At 41.0% G+C, this 19,418-nt stretch overlaps 3 protein-coding genes across 11 annotated transcripts; 1 reads left to right on the forward strand and 2 right to left on the reverse strand.

Moving 5' to 3' along the window:
• Nucleotides 1–3,135: 3,135 nt before the first annotated feature.
• Nucleotides 3,136–5,247, reverse strand: LOC113502018. Its single transcript, XM_026883374.1, has 2 exons — nt 5,065–5,247; nt 3,136–4,846 (listed from the first exon to the last, which is right to left on the reverse strand). Exons 1-2 carry the CDS (start codon nt 5,234–5,236, stop codon nt 3,921–3,923), a joined length of 1,098 nt encoding a protein of 365 aa, XP_026739175.1. The 5' UTR covers nt 5,237–5,247; the 3' UTR covers nt 3,136–3,920.
• A 4,298-nt stretch (nt 5,248–9,545) lies between these two features.
• On the reverse strand, nt 9,546–14,119 carry LOC113502063 (protein deltex). Its single transcript, XM_026883444.1, has 11 exons — nt 13,723–14,119; nt 13,142–13,360; nt 12,728–12,906; nt 12,442–12,646; nt 12,100–12,327; nt 11,848–12,020; nt 11,613–11,736; nt 11,081–11,274; nt 10,271–10,488; nt 10,081–10,189; nt 9,546–9,800 (listed from the first exon to the last, which is right to left on the reverse strand). Exons 2-11 carry the CDS (start codon nt 13,338–13,340, stop codon nt 9,546–9,548), a joined length of 1,884 nt encoding a protein of 627 aa, XP_026739245.1. The 5' UTR covers nt 13,341–13,360; nt 13,723–14,119.
• Nucleotides 14,120–14,437: 318 nt separating this feature from the next.
• Nucleotides 14,438–19,316, forward strand: LOC113501977 (double-stranded RNA-specific editase 1-like). Of its 9 annotated transcripts, XM_026883315.1 has the most exons (10): nt 14,590–14,598; nt 14,969–15,035; nt 15,229–15,287; nt 16,386–16,463; nt 16,734–16,790; nt 17,128–17,239; nt 17,420–17,541; nt 17,681–17,786; nt 17,865–17,960; nt 18,036–19,316. In XM_026883315.1, exons 5-10 carry the CDS (start codon nt 16,761–16,763, stop codon nt 18,491–18,493), a joined length of 924 nt encoding a protein of 307 aa, XP_026739116.1. In that variant the 5' UTR covers nt 14,590–14,598; nt 14,969–15,035; nt 15,229–15,287; nt 16,386–16,463; nt 16,734–16,760; the 3' UTR covers nt 18,494–19,316. The 9 variants fall into 9 exon arrangements, with proteins under 9 accessions (XP_026739111.1, XP_026739110.1, XP_026739112.1 ...); XM_026883309.1 differs by lacking the exon at nt 14,969–15,035 and having other exon boundaries at nt 14,439–14,598; XM_026883316.1 differs by lacking the exons at nt 14,590–14,598; nt 14,969–15,035 and adding an exon at nt 15,058–15,069.
• The last annotated feature ends 102 nt before the right edge of the window (nt 19,317–19,418 follow it).

Raw genomic sequence — 19,418 nt, forward strand, 5'->3', positions numbered from 1 at the left:
AGTGGCCTATTTCCATTCACCACAGAGTATTTATGTCAGGGTCTCTGACATCAGCACTTCTAGTAAATCAGTTTTCCTGTTAATCGCCAATGAGACTAAAAGTGTCCCATATATGGCGCCTGCAGAATGCGAGTCCGCCGCGGCGCCTGCGCCGGTCAGACCAACTGCTACACACACATTCATCATTATTTATAGGAGTGTGATCATATTCTACCAATTAAAATTGATCGCAAGGTAAGTGTTTTATGAGTTGTTAGAATTTTATGACACTTAAATAAACCAAAACGATTCATCCTAAGTAATAAGAGCCATAATTATGAAGTCTAAGAAATCTGTCAATTCATTTAAATTATCACATACTAGCTGTTGCTCGCGATTTCACCCGCCTGGATGTCGGTTACAGCTGTAAAAATATTCCTTTTTTTACGTAGTCAGATTAAGGTAGCCTATGCGTGTAAGGTGTCAGCTACTGCAAGACAGAGATTTCATCAAAATCGGTAAAGCCAAATACACACATAAAATATACTCACATACTTTCTCATTTATAATGTTAATGAGATTTGCTATTAATAATATTGTTTCTCAGGGAGAAATGCTGGGAGTATGGGCAGACTAATAGAACAAAGAAAAGGCGCAAGTGAAAGCAGAAGGATAAACTGTATTAAAAGATTAAAACACAATTCACCCATCTATTCCTTACCTTATAAAACGATAAGTTAAGCTATCTAATTCAGTTCTCGCATAATATAGATGTATATTTAATTCAGCAGGACCGTGGAAACCGGCGCAGGCACCAGTAACATACAGTACGATTGTACATAAAACATACTTACACATGAAATGGAGAGTGGCGTCATTGCCGCGCCGTATTGGGCGACACGCCGCCCTTGCCCCACTGGGGTGAATGGCAGGGCTGCACGCCTGGCCTCACCAGCACACACAACTAATGTTCTTTTAAATAGTTTATCACTGACACCTCGTAATTAAAAGTTCTCACCATATTTGTCTGAATGCAACAGAGCTAAAGAAACTAATTAATTTGATTTTTTTTTTGACGCAAATTGGTTAAATACGAGAAAACACACGTGTCAATAGATTGAATTTTATGCAGGTTCCTCTACTAATTTTATTTATTTATTTATGCCATTAAATAAAACACTTCAAATAACGTCAATTTTCGGCGAGTCTTAGCATGGACGTTTGCTAGATTGGCACAGGTATCTTCGAGAGGTAAGAGAGCTAGTCAATTCCTATCCTTCTTCTTTTCCTTAGTACGGATGAACACCACATTCATCTCTCCTTGTCATATTTTCTCGTAAACCGTTTTCTTAATCTACATATGTAGTGTTTTACCTTAATAACCGCCCAGCCCTATAATGCTGAATCATATAGCAGAAAGGTTGCGATGCGTATCGCGCGACAGATTTACGATCTGATGCAAGAGTCCGCGGGGGAGCGACCTTACGCCGGCAACGACTTCTTAAATATAATTATTAATTAAGTTTAATAACCGCATGGCTGGTCTCGATTGGTATAACCGTGAGGTCTTTCATTTGATTCCAAATTGGGAGGCTGTTTCAAATTAGTCAGCAATATATTTAAAATAAGACGACGACATTCACGTTGACTTTAGTTTTAGCATCAGTTAACACCCGAGATTTGAACAGTGGCAGGAACACAATTAGCTTTTTATTTATATATGCTTGGGTACCAATTGTGCGACAAATACAATTCTAAAATCCAGGCAAACGACAACTTATACCATTTTCCTGTCTGAAGCTATATTTATTCGTGATTATTCAACATTTCCATCGCGAACTTATACCTGAGGACACGTTAATAGGTCAACATTCCGGCCTCCGATTCAATGCTTATTCAAATTAAATGCACATCTACTTGTTTCTCTCAGGCTTCTTCGCTAAAGACTACACATTGCATTGTATCGATAAGTAGGTAAATGATCGTATAATTTAGGTATACTTTACAGAAACAGATAAATTTATGCAACGCTGAGCGCCTTATCGAGTCTTATGAGGTGTTTTTGCGTATGGGAAAGTGTAACAAACCATTTTCCCATTAATAGAAATAGTATGATTAAACATCTTTTCTAGTTGCCCCGCAGACTTCATGACCAAAGCTAGGCTATTCTTTATTTCTTCACCATATTTTAACTACCTCAGTAACTCAGGCACCCTCCATACTTCTTTACCAGTACTATCTATCTCTAAGACAACCCCAGTATAGTGCTCGCGTGCGTCGACAAAGCCAGTATTGTTGCAGTCACGGCTGGCGGCGGCGCGGACCAGATGACACCGGCTGCCCTTCAAGCAGGCTGGCTCTTTACACCTGTAGCTCTATTTAGGTCAAATATATCCACATATAGTGGCTAAGAGCTGGTTTCAACTTCGTAAAATGTTGTTAATGTTCTTTGTTTACTTCTTGAAGATATTTATGCATGCCTTATCATTTTTGCAGTCTCATTTATTGAATCACTGTTATTTTTATCCTAATGTAGGGATAGGTATGGGGATGAAATCCATTAGTCTTACTAGTAATCACCCTACTAATCATTATGTCAAGCGTAAAACCATAGGTGGTAGACAGAGAGAGGAAAATATATAATAGGTAAGCAGTTTCCCGGCTGGAAGAAAAGTCAGAGCCATCATACATGCTGTCTGATATACTTGCTTTAGCAATATGAACAGTTCGAAGAAAGACTTTTTTTAAGATCTAAGATGCCTGATACACTGTCGTCAGTACGGTGCAGTCATGAGAGGAACCTGTGTGCGTTTCTGTGGATCTTGGTCCATTCAGACGGTGACGATTACTCACAGTTTTACACCACTCTCGTTGCATAAGTTTTGTGAAGCATTGATCGCAAATAATCCCGCATTAGCCGTAAACAGGCTATTTTTTACTCCCCATATGGCTAGAGCGAGTGTCGTGACATGTCCAAACATGAGAGCGCTAACTGTGTCACCGGCAGGGCTGCTAGAAATATTTCTATACATGGTGATTAATCAAATTAATGGAAAACGAGAGGTAAGCAACCAAAGGAAGGAAATTTTTATTTATTTTTAAATACAGTAGACATAAAGTTACATGGTAAATATTTATACATTTAGGCACGAGTGATTAGATAATAATAAATAATGTTTATTGAATTATTATTATCATATCTTTGTGTAAGTAGACACACAGTGATACAGAACAGCAAGGTTACAACTAAACAAACATTTAAACGACCTGACTTACAAATAGGTGTTGATTTGGCAAATATTTTGGTACAGAGCAATTCGGTTTGGTACAAACTCTGTAACTTCAGAAACTCATCCTTTTTAATGAATGTTAACATAGTATTTATTCCATGTCGCGGCAGCCCTGGCGCGGGTCAGCGTGTGTCCATACCGGGCGCACACATGGACGCGGCCATATGGCGCCACACTTGCAACATCACCACCTCGCTAGCGACGTTACCACTCAGAACCAGGAGATTACGATGATGACAGAAGATACTCTAGTGGGACTCAGTGATGTTATAATTACTGATGAGTATTCGTTTCATAGGAACTGCCAGATTATCATTTATTATTTTAATGGATTTGGGATGTTAGTTGCAGGGACTGAATGCTGAGGTGGAATTTTTTTTTGGAAACTGTTCACAGCGAATCAAATTTGTTTTGGTAATAAGTGACGAGTTTCTATAAAATAACGACTCTACTTAAGCTGCCACGATTCTAGTGAAAATCGTATATAAGCTGAAAAATAATCCAAGGAAAATATGGTAGGACGCCGTTATCTGCGCTACAAGTATCAACTTCAGTGAACACCCTGTGCCAGTAGCTGCTTTTAAGGTTTTAATTTAAAAGAAATATTATCGTTATGTATCGTGCCGCACTTTCTCCAGGGTGTACCTACCACTACAGTATATACCTCTCGAGGAACTCCTCGGTGACCTCAAGGCACCTCTCGCGGTACTGGCGGCAGGTGGCGGCGTACTCCAGCACGGGCTCGGTGCGGTCCTCGTTGATGTAGCGCTCGTACGTGTCGGGGTCGTCGAACACCACCTTCGCCTGCTTCGGCTCCATCAGGATGAACGGGTGGATGCTCGCTGCCTCCAGCAGCCCGAACATCCGCACTTGCTCGCACCACGACAAGAAACTCTTTCTGTCATAGCCCAAATCCACTATTCTGTCTGAAGAGTCCTTGTCCAAGTTGTCGCAGTACACTGAGTAGTAGTGGTCACAGATGCTCTGCTCGTATTCCGCTCTAAAGCTCCTCGATGTAGTCAGGTATATGAATGTCATGACATCGACCGCGGGCGGCACGTGACGGATCAGCTGGTAGTCCAGAATCATAGCACTTGTCGGAGTTCCGTTGTCATGCTTGAACATGATGTTGTTGACCCACAGGTCCTTGTGGATCAGGACGTTCACAGTGTCTTTTCGGTACACCACACGGTCGCATGCAACCATGTACATTTTATGAAATTTAGACTCCAAATCTGGCATGTTACGATAGGGTTTTGTTGAAAAAGCTTTAATCAAGTTAGCAGATAGTTTTGCGGACGCTCTCATCCAAGGTGTATCACAAAACGCCGGTTCTTCTAGTAGTGATCCATATACCTCGGCAAAATCTTGTACTTGTTTTGTTTTTATGATTTTTTTAGTCTCATAGTTAGTGAATGCTGCGTGGAAGCGAGCGATTGCAGCTGCGCTGATCAGTAAGTGCGGCAGGTCGAGCGTCTCCAAGTATGGCTGCATCGTGTAGCCCTCTGGGGCTAAGTCAGGCATGACGATCATCGTGTCAGTGTACAGATACGCTTTGGGACAAAACGGGTTTGGATCTGAAAGGAAAGAACAAGTTAACATGTAGTACAATGATTGGAATGTCAGTTATGAACAAATTATACTCTTAGCAGAAACATGGAAACGGATGGAAATTGAAACAGCATTTTGAGACGGAAACGGAAAGCAGGTTAAGAAAACCACTATTACCACTTTATTTTTGGCCGCCAATTGACTGTTTCCTACACGGCATTATTGAAAGAAAGTTTGTACTTACCATCATGTTTACGAATTTCCTCGAAAATATCAAACATAAATTTTTCACGTTTAAAAAATTTCTTTTCATCGATGAATTCCGCTTTCGGTTTGTTCCACAGTGGTAAACACTTTATGAAGAGATGGATCTCCCTGACGGTGCCGCCCACAGCGACCCGCAGGGTGGTTCGCATGTGGTCGGCGAGTTGTCGGCGAGGTATCCCGCGAGCCCGTCCGTCGCCGGCTTGATGTCGCCTCCTTGTAGTTCCCACGATACATTTTCACCAATGGCTTGCCCAATAATATGAGGGACTTGTTTCTCACTGAGAATGTCTTTCAACAGGACGCGTCTAGTGTGTTGGCCTACCATCTTGATATTTTCTGGATGAACTCATGAACGGTGCATTTAAATGGAGTTCTTATCAACCAAACTAAACGTTTTTGTTTATAGCCAACATTTGCATACTTCACTCTTAACGATTATGAAATAAAGGTGATAATTGTGTGTTTAATAAATTACCTAATTGTATATCATCGGGGCATGTGATCTCAGCAAATGATTAGTATTTGCGGGAGGATTGAACGAGCTATTGTTTGGGATGTAACATTCATTGTTCGTCCTAGATAACTCCTGTGACAGTTGGTCAACATTACTGCACAGACAGTCTTAATATAGCAGCGGTTATCAATCGAGGTAAAGAAACTCAAAATATTATACAAATTAGTTTTGACGACATCGAGTCTATTTTGAATTAGTTTACATTATAATCCAGGTGTTATTTATATTATGACGCCACCTGTCTGTCATTTTAGTTACAAATGGATTTTTATATTTTGCATTCACATTGCATTTGTACACAATACTAGAGGTGATACTACAGAGGGTGTACTGTAATAGGTACAAACAGATCATAGGCTTCATAAACCGCTTTTAACTCTAGGTAATGGGAAAACAAACTAAACTTATTTAGAAATGCCGAGAACTACCTACAGAGTCCTCACCGGGTCTGACACGGTCGCATAAAGCGCACTTCATTAATAATAGGCATCAAGGAACTGAGTATAAAAAGTGGAAATCGCAACAAATATATAAGAGCAAGTGTAAACTAAAATACCGTTATCTATAAAACCGTCGCTTTTCTTATTCATGTTTATTTTTTTCCTTAGACTTGAAAGTAACTACAGTTAAACTCATAAGCACCAAATACTCGTGACACTAGTATTTGTAATGAGTATCGTAGCGTACTAGAATTGTATTTATCAAATACATCTCACCTCTACACAATATATTAAACAGCATTCATATCAAATCATATCAAACTATCATATCAAAAACTAAACTTATATGCACTGAGTGGTCGTGTTAAAGTGGTCAGGTATGTTCAAATAATTAAAAAGCTTTTGACATATCTTATTTTTCCGGCCGGAAAATTAATATCTACTTTTATAGTAATTAACTATCTAACATAAGGACAAATGTAATATTTTGTAATTTGATATTATGTTCTGCTAATTTGACTGGTCTAGCGGTTAGAGGCTCTGACTGCTATACATCTATGACCGTCGTGTCTGGGTGGTCTGGTTATTTATGTATTTTTTTCTCTTCATTATAAAAAAAACAGAGATGTAAGAGCTGTACCTATTAAAAAAAAAACAGTAATTATTTCGTCGTCGTGGTGGACTTGCGTTCTGTGATGGGTGGTATGCACGAGGTGCTGGTTTGATCCCAAAGTAGGCAAGGTACCAATGTGACTTTTTCAAAGTTATTATGTAGTTTCTTAAGTGGTTTTTTTTAAATCTAAGACAACCCTGGCGAAACGGTGAAGTAAAACATCTTGAGGAACCTTGGATTCCAAATATTGGAAACTGAAAACGCCAACCCGCAGTGACTTAGCGTGACGATGAATATTCAATCCTTCAGACCTTCCCTGTACGGAAAGAGGTCTGTGTCCGGCAGTAGAACGTATACAGGGAATTATTTCACATGAGGAATATTTAATTTGTGGTAATAAAAACACTCAGTATGTTCATAAATAACTATATTTATTAAACAATAAAAATATTTCTCGTTCGTCGTAATATTACAGCTTCATATAAATCAATTCCAGATTGTTATCGGGGTACTTAACTTTGGCAAGCTAACGTCATATTGTACAGTATGGCAACACCAACATATTACCAAGTATTTTATAAGAAACATAATATATGATATAGAGTTAAATGTCGGGTTTTTTTTACAACGGGCTTCTTTTAATAGCCTGTATAAAATTAGCGATTATAGTAATTTTCAATAAACAGAAATATATTCAGTCGCGAAAATTTTGTCAAAACCCATGTATTAAATACCTAAAACAGTCAGTATTGTAAGGCTAAAACAATTAACAGAAGGCTTTCTTTAAAAATAAAAATACTTGATAAACATAAATAAAAATAGTAGTCAATGTAAAGTTTATAAAATTAATATTTTCAATAAACGTAAACTAAAAATAATTTGTTAACATATCTGTATATCTTAAACAATAATAATAATAAAGCTAATCGGAAGAGAGTTACATCAGGAAGACTTGTGATGGCAAACATTCGCTTAATCGATAAACTAATTTCGATAAATCGATAAAACAAACGATATTAAACTCTTACTTAAATATATTCGAGACGTGTCGAGACAGGCGCATTGCCAAAAATATAGAACTTGGTCATTTATACCTAACCTACTAAGGCACAAGAGTTAGAGCGTGATTGTAGATGGCGCCAGTGTTGAATGTCATGGCTGTTAATATGATAAGTTAAAAAATATATTTAATCACCTGTGGAAGCCCTAAGGAATAAAACATAGTTAATTATATTGGTCTCATAGCCTCGTAGCCAATTCATAAACAAAAATCAGTGTAACATACATCAATTGAAACATTACCTATACCAAAAAGGCCTCGATCAACTCACTAGCGCCACCTATACAAGAGGCAATGTTTAACGTCCTTCTTACTGGCAAGACTTATCCGTAACTAAACAATATTAATAAATACTGATAGTATTTACATAGGCTGGCGTGATCGGGAATATTGCAAGCTTTTAAAAGTTTGTTCAAATATTGCGACGATTCACTAATCTTACAATCGCTTTATACAGTTGCTTTATCTAATAGCTTTTTCTTTCAAAGTAAGCAGAGAAAGAGTGGAGCAGATTAAAAATCCTAGACCGTACTGTTTTTTTGTAGTTGTCAATAAAGGAGTATCTCAAATTAGTAGCGGACGTGAAGTAGTAGAGTAGCATTCGGGATCACGCCAACCAGACAAAAACTTAACTTTAATTCTAAATATATAACATAACGAATATATCTCAGTCTCTTATTTATAATACAGCTACCAAAAATACATAACATTTGTAAGGAAGACATATTTCCTATTATTGCGTCGTTTGGAAGACGTTGTGTATAATACCCACTTAGTTTACGATACATCTATATGGGTATATCTAGCCGTATAGTTATAAATGCACGGGAGATTTTGCCACGGATTGAGGCCAATCACGAACTAAGCCCACATATACAATAATAATGATAGACAAGTGATATTATTACAGTCCCAAAACACTCAAATGCATCAGGCATCCAGTTAAAGTCATCGGACTTATCGAAACGAAATGTCATTTTATTTCGGAATTGTTCTTCTAAATAGAGATTCTTTTACTTTCAGTTCGATCGATTCTTATGCTTATTCTTATGAAATAATGATTATAATATTGCCTCTTTCCTATATAATAGTTAATATTAATACTACGTCCTTTCATACACGGAGCAAAGTTAATGTTCTTAATTTTTCTATTTATAGTCTCCAAGCAAGCTTCTTCACAGGGTTCTTAGAGGCCCACGTTATTGGAGGTCTATATTTACAGTTGGGTAGTACTTGCTGCGTGTATGGAGGGACTCACAAGGCATCATCACTTATTCTAATTTGTCTTTTTAATTGTTTTGTCTTTTCCAATTTTAATGCAGTACATTAACGCATTAAATGCATACATTAACAATAGGCACTAATAAAGCTATATAAATAGAATGTAGTGCTTTTAGTCAAATCCATTTCGTATCTCAATATTCGATGTGTGAAGAAATACTGTTTTTAGTACTGCATATTTCGTTGTAATCCTATTTAGTAGTATTATACTATATTATATTTTAAACAAAACGGCTTCTTCATCATCTTTTTGATCTGAGGTATTTCGAAAATAATTTTCACAGATTTACAAAATAATAGATGCAGAGTTTGTGTACTGCAGATGCTAAGCTGTATTTTTTTTTAATAGCTAAAATATTGTCAAAAATAGGTTATATCGTAACCAAACTAATTATTGAAATTGATTTCATTGATATAATTTCTGCGCTGCCGTATGACATGAGACGATACATTGGATCGATTTGAACAGTCGGTCACTGACCTCGGTTGTTTAGCTGGTAAAGCGGCTGGTGTGTTGAACCAGGAATCGGCCAGGGTTCCCGGCGCGTTGCTACGGGCGCGGCGTGAGCGTGCAGTCAGGCGCGCAGGTCGTGGGCGGCGGGCAGCAGGCGGGCAGCAGGCGGGCCAGGCGCGCCAGCGTGTCGCGCAGCAGGCGCGCGGGCTGCGCGGGCGGCGCGTAGTGCGCGGGCTGCGCGGGCGGCGGCGCCACGCTCCAGGCCAGCACGTGCTCGCGCCCCGTCGTGAGCGACGCGCACACGCGGAACAGCACGCCGCGCTCCCACGCCGCGCGCAGCGCCGACAACACCTGCAGGACACACGCATGCATGCGCCGCGATAACTTGTGACCGTTCAACCATTCTGCCGCGCTTAATTACGTCGTCGTGGAAAACAACCCGATATATAACTAAGAGTTAATTAAGTTCTATAGAAACATTCAACTAGTGCAAAGGAAACTCGCGCGTAAGTGGGTGAAGCGCATTAATTTGCAACGGATAACAACATCCAACTGTCAACCCCGAGCATAACACAACCAAAGTAATAAATGTTTACGTTTACCTATTTTAAAATGAGAAACCATGACATACCTGTCTGCCGAGCTGCGTGTCAGGCAGCAGTGAGTGTCGCGGGAAGCCCACCGCGTAGTAGGGCGCGCCCGGGGACGGGTGCTGCGGGCCTTGGCGCCCTGACTGGAAGCTGCGGAGGAGAGGTCAACGTTACTACACAAAAACACGGCACACATGTACTCTATTAGAGAATTAATGAAGTGGTACTGACTTGTAGGTGACGAGTATGGAGGAGGTGCAGTGCGGGTGTTGCGGCAGCGCGACGGGCTGCAGCGCCCAGGCCATGCTGCCGCGCGGCTGCAGGCCCGGCGGGGGCCCCGCGCCGCGCGGCTGCAGGCCCGGCGGGGGCCCCGCGCCGCCCGGCGCCGCCGCGGGGCCCGGCCGCCCGTACACGCGCCCGCACACCAGGCACTCGATGTATAGCGACTCCTAACACACAAATTGAATACCAATTTTAAAGCTATAACTGCATAAGTTAATCGCTCCTTGTAAAACACTGGTACTTAGCTGAAACCGGTTGGACTGGTAGCCGACCCCAACATATTTGGGAAAAGGCTAGGAAAATGACGTTAAGCTATGCTTGACGCAGTTGGGCCGTAGATGGGTGACCATCTTTGTCATAAGGAGCGTGACTCGGAAAGCACGCTAAATTGTAGTTCCTCACTGTTATTTATACATCTTTGACAGTTGTTACAGGTAGTCAGATGCTTGAAGGTCTGACAACCAGTCTAAGGTTAAAGCATCGAGTTGCCAGGTACCTGGGTCGAGGAGGTCAGATAGGCAGTCGCTCCTTGTAAAACTCTGGTATTTAGCTGAATTCGGTTAGACCGGAAGCCGAACATAGTTGTGAAAAGATTAGGTCGATGAATTTTCAAGACTATATTTTTCGAATTACGAAGCCGAAGGGGAAAACGGTTAGTTACTAAGAGCCCATCGTCCCTCTGTAAAGACTGACAGAGCAGGACTCTGTCAGTCTGTGTAATATGCAAAAGTAAATTGAATGTTGTGTAATGTGAGTTACCCCGTTCTGGCGCAGGCGCTCGAGCTGCCTGTTGAGGCAGTGCAGATGCAGCAGATGCTGGCAGGCGGCCAGCGCCACGGCGGGCGCGGCCGACGCGTGCAGCGGCGCCAGGCAGGCGGGGCACAGCGCGCCCCACTGCGGACACGGCGCCGCGCGGACCCACACGCACACCTGCGACGACGCCTCGTCCACGCCTGCACACGCGCGCACTCAATACCCGAGACCCACCCACTCCGAAGCTCACTCGATACAAAAACTCAGTGATGCGATTGTCAATAATAAAATTCATCTTAAGCATTTGATATGGTTCATCACTAATGTATGAATATTCTTGACAATAGCCAAGCATTGAACCAGTTATTATCAAGTTCTGATACAATAATAAGTGCAAAAAATCGTGAAACATCTATTGGGAAACGAACATAAATAGTATTCGACAGTGAGATTCCTAACTATGGAGTCCCACAAGGTTCGTTATTTGGGCCATTAAGAGTAAGATATACGTATATTACCCACGACAGTAGTAACTTACCCACGATACTCCCGTCGGACGTAGGGATATCGTTGTTTAGAGGAGGTAATGATGGAGGAGGAGGCGCTTCAAACACGTCATCACTGCCACCGCTACAGTTCAGTAGCTCACCCACAGACGCTTGCTATAAGTATAAAGACAATCGCTTAATTTTTATTTGCGGGCTAAAACGTTTCTATAAGGCAAGTTTGCTTTTCACATAGGTAAAATCGAACATTTTACGCGTCACCCTCACCTGTAAGCTCTCCTTGCTCTCGTGGCTAAGGTATGTGGACACGGTGTCGACACTGTGTCGCCGTCCGGAGCGCGTGCTGCTGCACTCCGTGTCAGTGTGCCGCTGTTCGTCTGCTAACTCTTCCTTGAGCTTGCTTTCTACGCCTTGGTTGCTGGCTTGTTTATTATTGTTACCTTAGTAAATAATTAAATATAACATTAATAGAATGTCTTCGATGAAAAATGCAATTGTTATTTAACTGTTTTCACTTACTGAATATGTTAAGGTTATGCAATATTTGTCTCGCTAATCCTGGCTTCCGGTCGCGAGGTGAGGCACTACGCGCGCCCTGTCTTGGCATTGTAGCATTAGATTGAGCTGCCTGACAGGATTTTGTTGACTGAACTGATTGCACGGATTGCACTGACTGAAATGATTGTATTGACTGCACAGAGTGGACGCTGGAACCTGTGTGTTGCTGTGGTATGCGAGGACGGCGACCTGAAACAAAATAAAAAAAACGAATTTTATTTTTGTAAATCATACTGTAGAGTATGATATATATATTATATATTATATAACTATTACTATTTTGGTTAGACTCAATTAGCATACCTTCGAGCGGCGCGCGCTCTGGCGGCGGCGGCGGGTGCTGCGCGGCGGAGGGCCGCGTGAGCGGGTAGGGCGGGTGCGGCCCGCGCCGCAGCAGCGCCAGCCCGCCGCCGCCGCGCGCCGTCATGCGCGACACCGACGCCACCCAGCCATCGAACGTCACTGCCTCACCACCACCTGCCCACGCCTCTTCCAGTAGACATTGTACCTAGTGAATTTACACGTAATCAGCATATGCATCAACCAATTGCGCAGTTTAGCAAATGCGTAAGATATCTATAGTTCAGACCTCCATGGGCAGTGGCTCATAGTGCAGCTCTCCCCCCAGCGGCGGTGACACGAGGCGCGCCCAGTCCCAGCGCAGACCCCGCGCGGCGGGTGACGTCACGCTGTAGCAGGCTCTCCGCACGCCGCACTCCGCGCCCGCCCCCCCCGCACCGCCCGCTGCACAGCTCGCATGTGAACCATCTAATGCAGTAATTTAAGTGATAATATGGATTACAGGACCTTTCACTGTGACAATAGTAAGTCATGTGAGAACAATAATAAAACTATTTTTGTTATTGCGAACCATTGCAGCAGAATGGAATGTTAAACACGGACTCATTGTCGCTTGCGAATAGTAAAACAATAAGACATGTATCTCTAGGTAATTAAAAAAAATATAAATAAGAAGGAACCAAGTGTAATTTCAGGCCTTTACCTGGATTGTCCATACATTGTGTAAGAGTCCTGAGGTTTACATAATGACCTCGTAAGGCAGGGTCAGCATCAGCCAGCACAACTCGAGTGAGCTTCTTGGCATGAGCTCGCTCTAAGGTGCGGGTGACTCCTGGTGTGTGCGGCAGCCACTGACCATTGCACTGCCACTCCCACACCACCACGCAGTGCACCGAAGACATCACGGATTATGGTATTTGCACTACAACCAATAAGATCATTTTAAATTGTACTTTTGATGAAATTAAGATAGCTCCATCAGTAAAACTTTTTTTTTACTGTAATCGACACTCACATACTTCAAAGATTATTACTCAGCTTCATCCTATTATGGCCCATCTTTCCCAAGTTTATAAATATAAATTATAAATATCAACTGCATATTATATTAACAAAATTTTAATTACACACATAAATTGAAGAAAGTCTATAACACATAAGGGTCCTTTTATTGAGTTGTGTAAGTTATCAGTATGTTTACTCACAATTAAACTTATGACTCAAATAGGAAATGTACCATATTTGGAATGAAGCTCTTTGCCTTAATCACGTAAAAGTACTCACTTGTTTTGACGAAATAACCCAAACTATCCGTCTGTCACCGACTGATGCTCTTTATTGAAGTATTAGATTACATTTTCATACAGAATAACTATCAACAACTATCACTTGTTTGCTACTGGTCATAACGTCCCCGCCATTTATGAGGAATATACTTTTAATAGCTTCAGACATAACACTACACTGTCACACTGAACTGTAAATTATGAACTAGTCAATAACATTTGTTTGAAAGAATTGAAACTAATTAAATGTTAGCGAAACAAGTATCCACAACTCAACAATCGTCAATCATCAATGAAATTCTTGTAAATTAATTATGACAGCTAGGTAGTGTTCGAAACATTCAAACCAAACCAAAACTAACGTATGACTTTGTAGCCTCGACTATCAATGAACCTTCGTAATCTGACATTGAAAAGTTATAAAATATAAATTATTACTATTAGAAGCTAATGATATTTTAATCTTGTTTTTTTTTCGTTTAAGTAATTACGATCATGTATAGCTTTAAATATAGCAAGTATATAGAGTTTATAAACATACACTAATAATTGCATTACATTGATATTTCTGTACTCATACATTTTATGATCAATAACCTTATTTGAAACCATGATCTGAGTGTGAAGAAATAATGCAGAGCTAATCCTAATCTAATGCAATTTTTAATTTTGAATGCACCGTAATATTGACGATTCTGAACGACTCGAAGGAGATTGGCGATTGTTGGCTGTACCCGCCATGTTTTCTTTTTATTGTTCAAGTGACTAATCGCAACTACTATTACCGTATTATCGAATAAAGTATACAAAATTAGTGCATTTAATTTTTTGAGACTTGTCAACCGAGTCCTTAGAATGGCTTACAACAAGCAATGTGAGTTTCAAAAAGTGTACATGTTGTGTTTTATACGATTATTTCCTTGACAGTGAATCTACAAAACAGTAATCAATTATTGTTATGGTTTTATAGTCCGTATAAATTACGCCTTCGTTAAGTTGTTATTTTATTACTAATTATTAGATTAAACACTTACGATTGCTTGGTTATTAGGTTCTTAGTTAGTGATGCTTGGCATTCAATTTAATTTTCGTTTGTGAAGTTAGTGCGACTGGTAGCTGTGTGTATATTGATTTTAAGTGACATTGCCTTTGTAATGGACGATATCTTTTACTCTTACGAAGTATTACTCTACTATTCTACAGTGGATAAGAAGCTTATAAACTAAATAAATATATCTCATCAGCTAACTCCGGCCCCTGCTAATGTAGGCGTCTCCAAAAGAGCGGGAACTCTATACGTAAACTATCTATGTAATTACATGTGTTATTTCTATCCTAAGGAAAGGTATGTAGCCTTTTCTTAAAGCTTCTATAATTAGCTTCATTTTCAGCGTATTATTTTATAATAATATGGACATGTAATACATAGAACTCTAAGTATGTAGTAATAGAAGTAGTTAGTATGTAAAACGTAACATATATAACTAAAGTTTTTTACTTTCAGACAACACAAGGTTCTCTGGCCGCTACAACACTCCTGGACAATTTGTGTCGGCAGGAGAGGTACATGCTAATGATTATATTAAGTATTTTGGGATTGTTTTGAAAGAACCTAATTATTTTTTACTCCTATTGCTATGATCACATCGTAAGTAGACATTGTATTTCTTACATAAAATAGTTATAAATTAATAATGTTCTGTGAAGAACTAAAATTCTTGTTATATTGTCTAGAGCTTTTTATAATTAGATCATACAAAAGATAAAGAACTACTTATGTAAACATGATTTATAATTAAACATGAACAAATAATTTTATTAAGAATAGTTAATGTTGCCATTAGGTAGCCCTCTAAACTAATTTACATCCAGCTTAAATATTTTGATTTAAAACAAAATGTCTGTTACCACAGTGCTATGCCGAGCCCCGAGAGCCCTGGTACTGGCCAATACAAGTCTAAGCTACCCTCTTACTGAGCTTTAGTGTTGCACATCAACTGCCAACAATGTATGGGATAGGTGTAGTGGCAGTCATTGCATGTTGTCCCTTACAATGCTTGGTACCCACCAGGGCCCTTGTACCTTTACTTTTTAATCATGCCTGTGGTGAGACTTCTCAGGATGTCAATAAAGGCCTCTCAGAGGGTAGCTATGTGGTTTGAGAAAGCAGTATGGTCGCGAAATTAAGTTCGTCAACATACAGCATTCTCTAGACTTAAGTAGACATAAGCTGCTCCGGATTTCTAACATGTGACAACCCTATGAAATTGTAACTGAAATTAATGAAACATTGCCATATGGTCCCCCATTGGTAAGATGAGGAGGGGTTGCAATTTTACTGGGTGACAGACATGATAGGAATATGGATGTTGATGGGTGATGTGAGACCACCATCACTGAGGTGCAAGGTGAAGTAAGAATGCTGCAAGCTTTCATATTTTGTTAGTTTTTGGTTTATTTCTTCTCATTGATAGAGTATTCCACAACATCCATTTTGGTTTTGCTTTTAATTTCTTTGTTTGGTCATGTTTCTGTCCTGTGACATGGAGAGGATTCCCCAGCCTATGGCTGTCATTCTAGTTAGCTGAGTATAGTGTGTGTGGTGCGTGAGGTAGTGAGTGAGTGGTGGAGCGCATCGCCCACTCGGCTGAATGACGCCAGTTGGTGTCGGGCGCGCCGCCGGCTGGTCTGCTGCAGCGGCCGCGACCTTACCCGCCGTACACTAAATACTACTCATCAGTGAGTACCACGCACGCACCTTCATTTTGTCGCTATAACTTGGTGTGTTTGTTCACGATGATCTTTGTTTACTACCAGTTTGTAACGTAGGGCTCATGCAATAGGCGCTTCAATATAGAGTACGCGATCTTCCTTAGTTAAAAGTGTAGTGGTTTTCATTAGTGCACAAACACACTTTGTCAGTATAAGTTGAGTAGGGTATCTAATTGTAAATGTTGTGGGGACTTGGAGGTGTAATGCTTGTTGCTTTAATGTGTGCTATGTCGACAGTCGTACGGTCAGGCGCCTCGGAAACAGATGCCGCAGAATATTCAGCCTATACCTAAAGTGAGTATGGGTGGTTTGTAGATATTGTCGGTTAAGTGAATTGTTTTGCGTCGTGATGGCAACTTATACAAGATTCTACTGTGATTCCCTATTTTTACAGGGTGCTGATTTCAAATAGAATAGTGCCTTTATATGTTGTTCACATTTTGACCACTCTGAAGTGCGGTGCTCAGTGCGCAGCTACCTCGCTGACTCTATTATGTTTCCCTCATAGGTAAAATCTGTCGCATTTGGAGCGGTCAATATTTTAATGAGGACAAACTTTATATCTCTGTCCTAAATGTTTCCGAAACACTTCGCGATACAAGGATTACATTCCTTCATTTTTTTATTCTAGGCGAAACCAGAAGATGAGATGACAGTCGATAATGACGTGGCGATGGCGATGCCCAAAAATGAGGGGCCCGGTGTTGTGCGCCCACATTGGATGAAGAGTAAATTGCCCGGAGGTAATGTTTGCTTTCTACTAACACTACAATACAATGTTATTGATTTTTGTGGGTAAGAATTTATTTCTCTTAAAGAAGAATACAATTTGTTTAACATAGAAGAGAAAACCCGATAATACTAATTACAGATTTAAACACGCGAGTATACGTTAGTAAAACATTGTCTTAATTGTGTTCCAGTGAAAAAAGTGAGCAACAAAGAGCGACGTCGGCGTCAGAACGAGAACTTGCGGCGGTTGCTCACCCCCAAGAACGCGCTCATGGTGCTCAACGAGATGATGCCCAATGAGCAGGTCGCTAATGTGAGTGAAATTATGTTATTCAGCAGACAGGGGCGACTACGAAGTACGCCACAGTAACCTGACGACGACGACACCTTCCCAGCTTTCAGTTTGATAATTTGCTTGTGTTTCTTCTTTTTAATATTATATCTTTTGGCAGCAATTTAAAGTGGAACCCTCAGCAAATAACCAGTACTACAAGGCGACAAACACTCACAGCTTCTGCGCAGATCTTACTATAGACGGCAATTGTTACAAAGGCTATGGTAAGTGTTTGTAAATAATGTGCACCCTAAGTCAATTTGATAAAATTTTATGCCAATCTGATCTGTTTACTCTTGTAGGTGAAAACAAACTGATGGCACGAAACGCAGCCGCCGAGCAGGCGATCCGAGACCTCATCATAAAGAAGATGAACAAAGCAGTGACCAGCGACAGCGGTAAGTACGATGGTAGACGGGGCTCGCAGGCTTCCGAGATGTCGGCTATAGATGACGTGTTGTGTGCGGCGCCAGGCTCCACCAACGGCGACGCCGCCAGCGACGAGGAGGCGCTGCCCATGATCCAGCTGGCGTCGTTCGCGCTGCACAAGCTGTTCACGGAGTGGGAGTACGAGGGCCACAAGGTGCCCGCGCTCAAGCCGGCCGCGGCCGCCGCGCCCGAGCCCGCGCCCGCCGCGCCGCACAAGCCGCTGCCGCCGCGCCCCGCCGCCATGCACCCCTGCATGCTGCTCACCTACATGCGCCCGCATCTGGAGTACCGCGAGCTGGCCGTGGACGGCGACCGCCCGCAGAACATGCTGTTCACCATGGGCGTGGAGGTGGACGGCACCACGTACGTGGGCAAGGCGCCCAACAAGAAGGAGGCGCGCAAGCTGGCCGCCAAGGCCGCCTGCCGCGCGCTCTTCGACGTGGAGTTCGAGCAGCCGCCGCCCGCCGACCTTGCGGCCGCGCCCGCGGGCCCCGCGCAGTAACCCCCCCCCCCTTTTTAACGTATTTCGAAGTTGACTAAGCCCCCTTTCTAGTTTTAGGGCTATTTTCTTAAGTAATTCCGCTAAAGAAGCATATATTTTGAAGGATAACATTAGTAATTTTTATTGTGAACCGTCTTATAAGGCTATATAGTACAAAACGTAATCAACTAAAACAATATGTTGCCTTAGTATACTACAACAAAGACCCAGTTTCTGTCACACGTAACGTGGTGTGAGTCAAGGGTCGCGTAGTTTGCGAGCAGGCTTTACATTGTACTCGCACTTTATAAATCAAATTTTATTAAATCTCGGGTTACTAGAATCCTTGACTTTATATGGTGACATGTATCGTTATGTTTCTTTGTAGTCGTATTGCTCGCACGTTAGACTCGAGTGCGAATGAGTTATAATTGTTATCAATCAATTCATAAATAATTATTCAGCTTTAGACCGTGAGGTGAATATTACTATTACTAGTATACCATGAAGTGTAGTATTGCGACATGGCGCTGACGTACGTTTATTTAGTACGCGCTATATTATATTATATAAATGTCTTCGATATATGTAGCTACGAAGTTATATTTCTATTATTTTTAAATACCTAGAAGTTTTTAATTGAATTTTATTAATGAACTTGAAAAATTGAATGATATGAAATAATACGAACACATACATTCGTAAATATAATTATTGTGGTTTTCTTTTTGGAATAATCAATTACTGCAATATTATTACAGAGCAGTCGCTTGCCGCGACTCTTCGTATCTGTTTGACTACTTTTTTGTTAATTTAAAGTAATAATAAACAAAGTTATCGGAAATATTCGTTTTATTTTTTAAATAGTCGGAACCTCTTTGGCATACAACCTACTGATCTGGTAAGTCGCCTCTATTATAAAGCTGGGAAAATATTCAAAACAGTA

The sequence above is a fragment of the Trichoplusia ni genome, chromosome 16 (genome assembly GCF_003590095.1).
Source record: "Trichoplusia ni isolate ovarian cell line Hi5 chromosome 16, tn1, whole genome shotgun sequence".
In the NCBI taxonomy this organism is placed as follows: domain Eukaryota; kingdom Metazoa; phylum Arthropoda; class Insecta; order Lepidoptera; family Noctuidae; genus Trichoplusia; species Trichoplusia ni.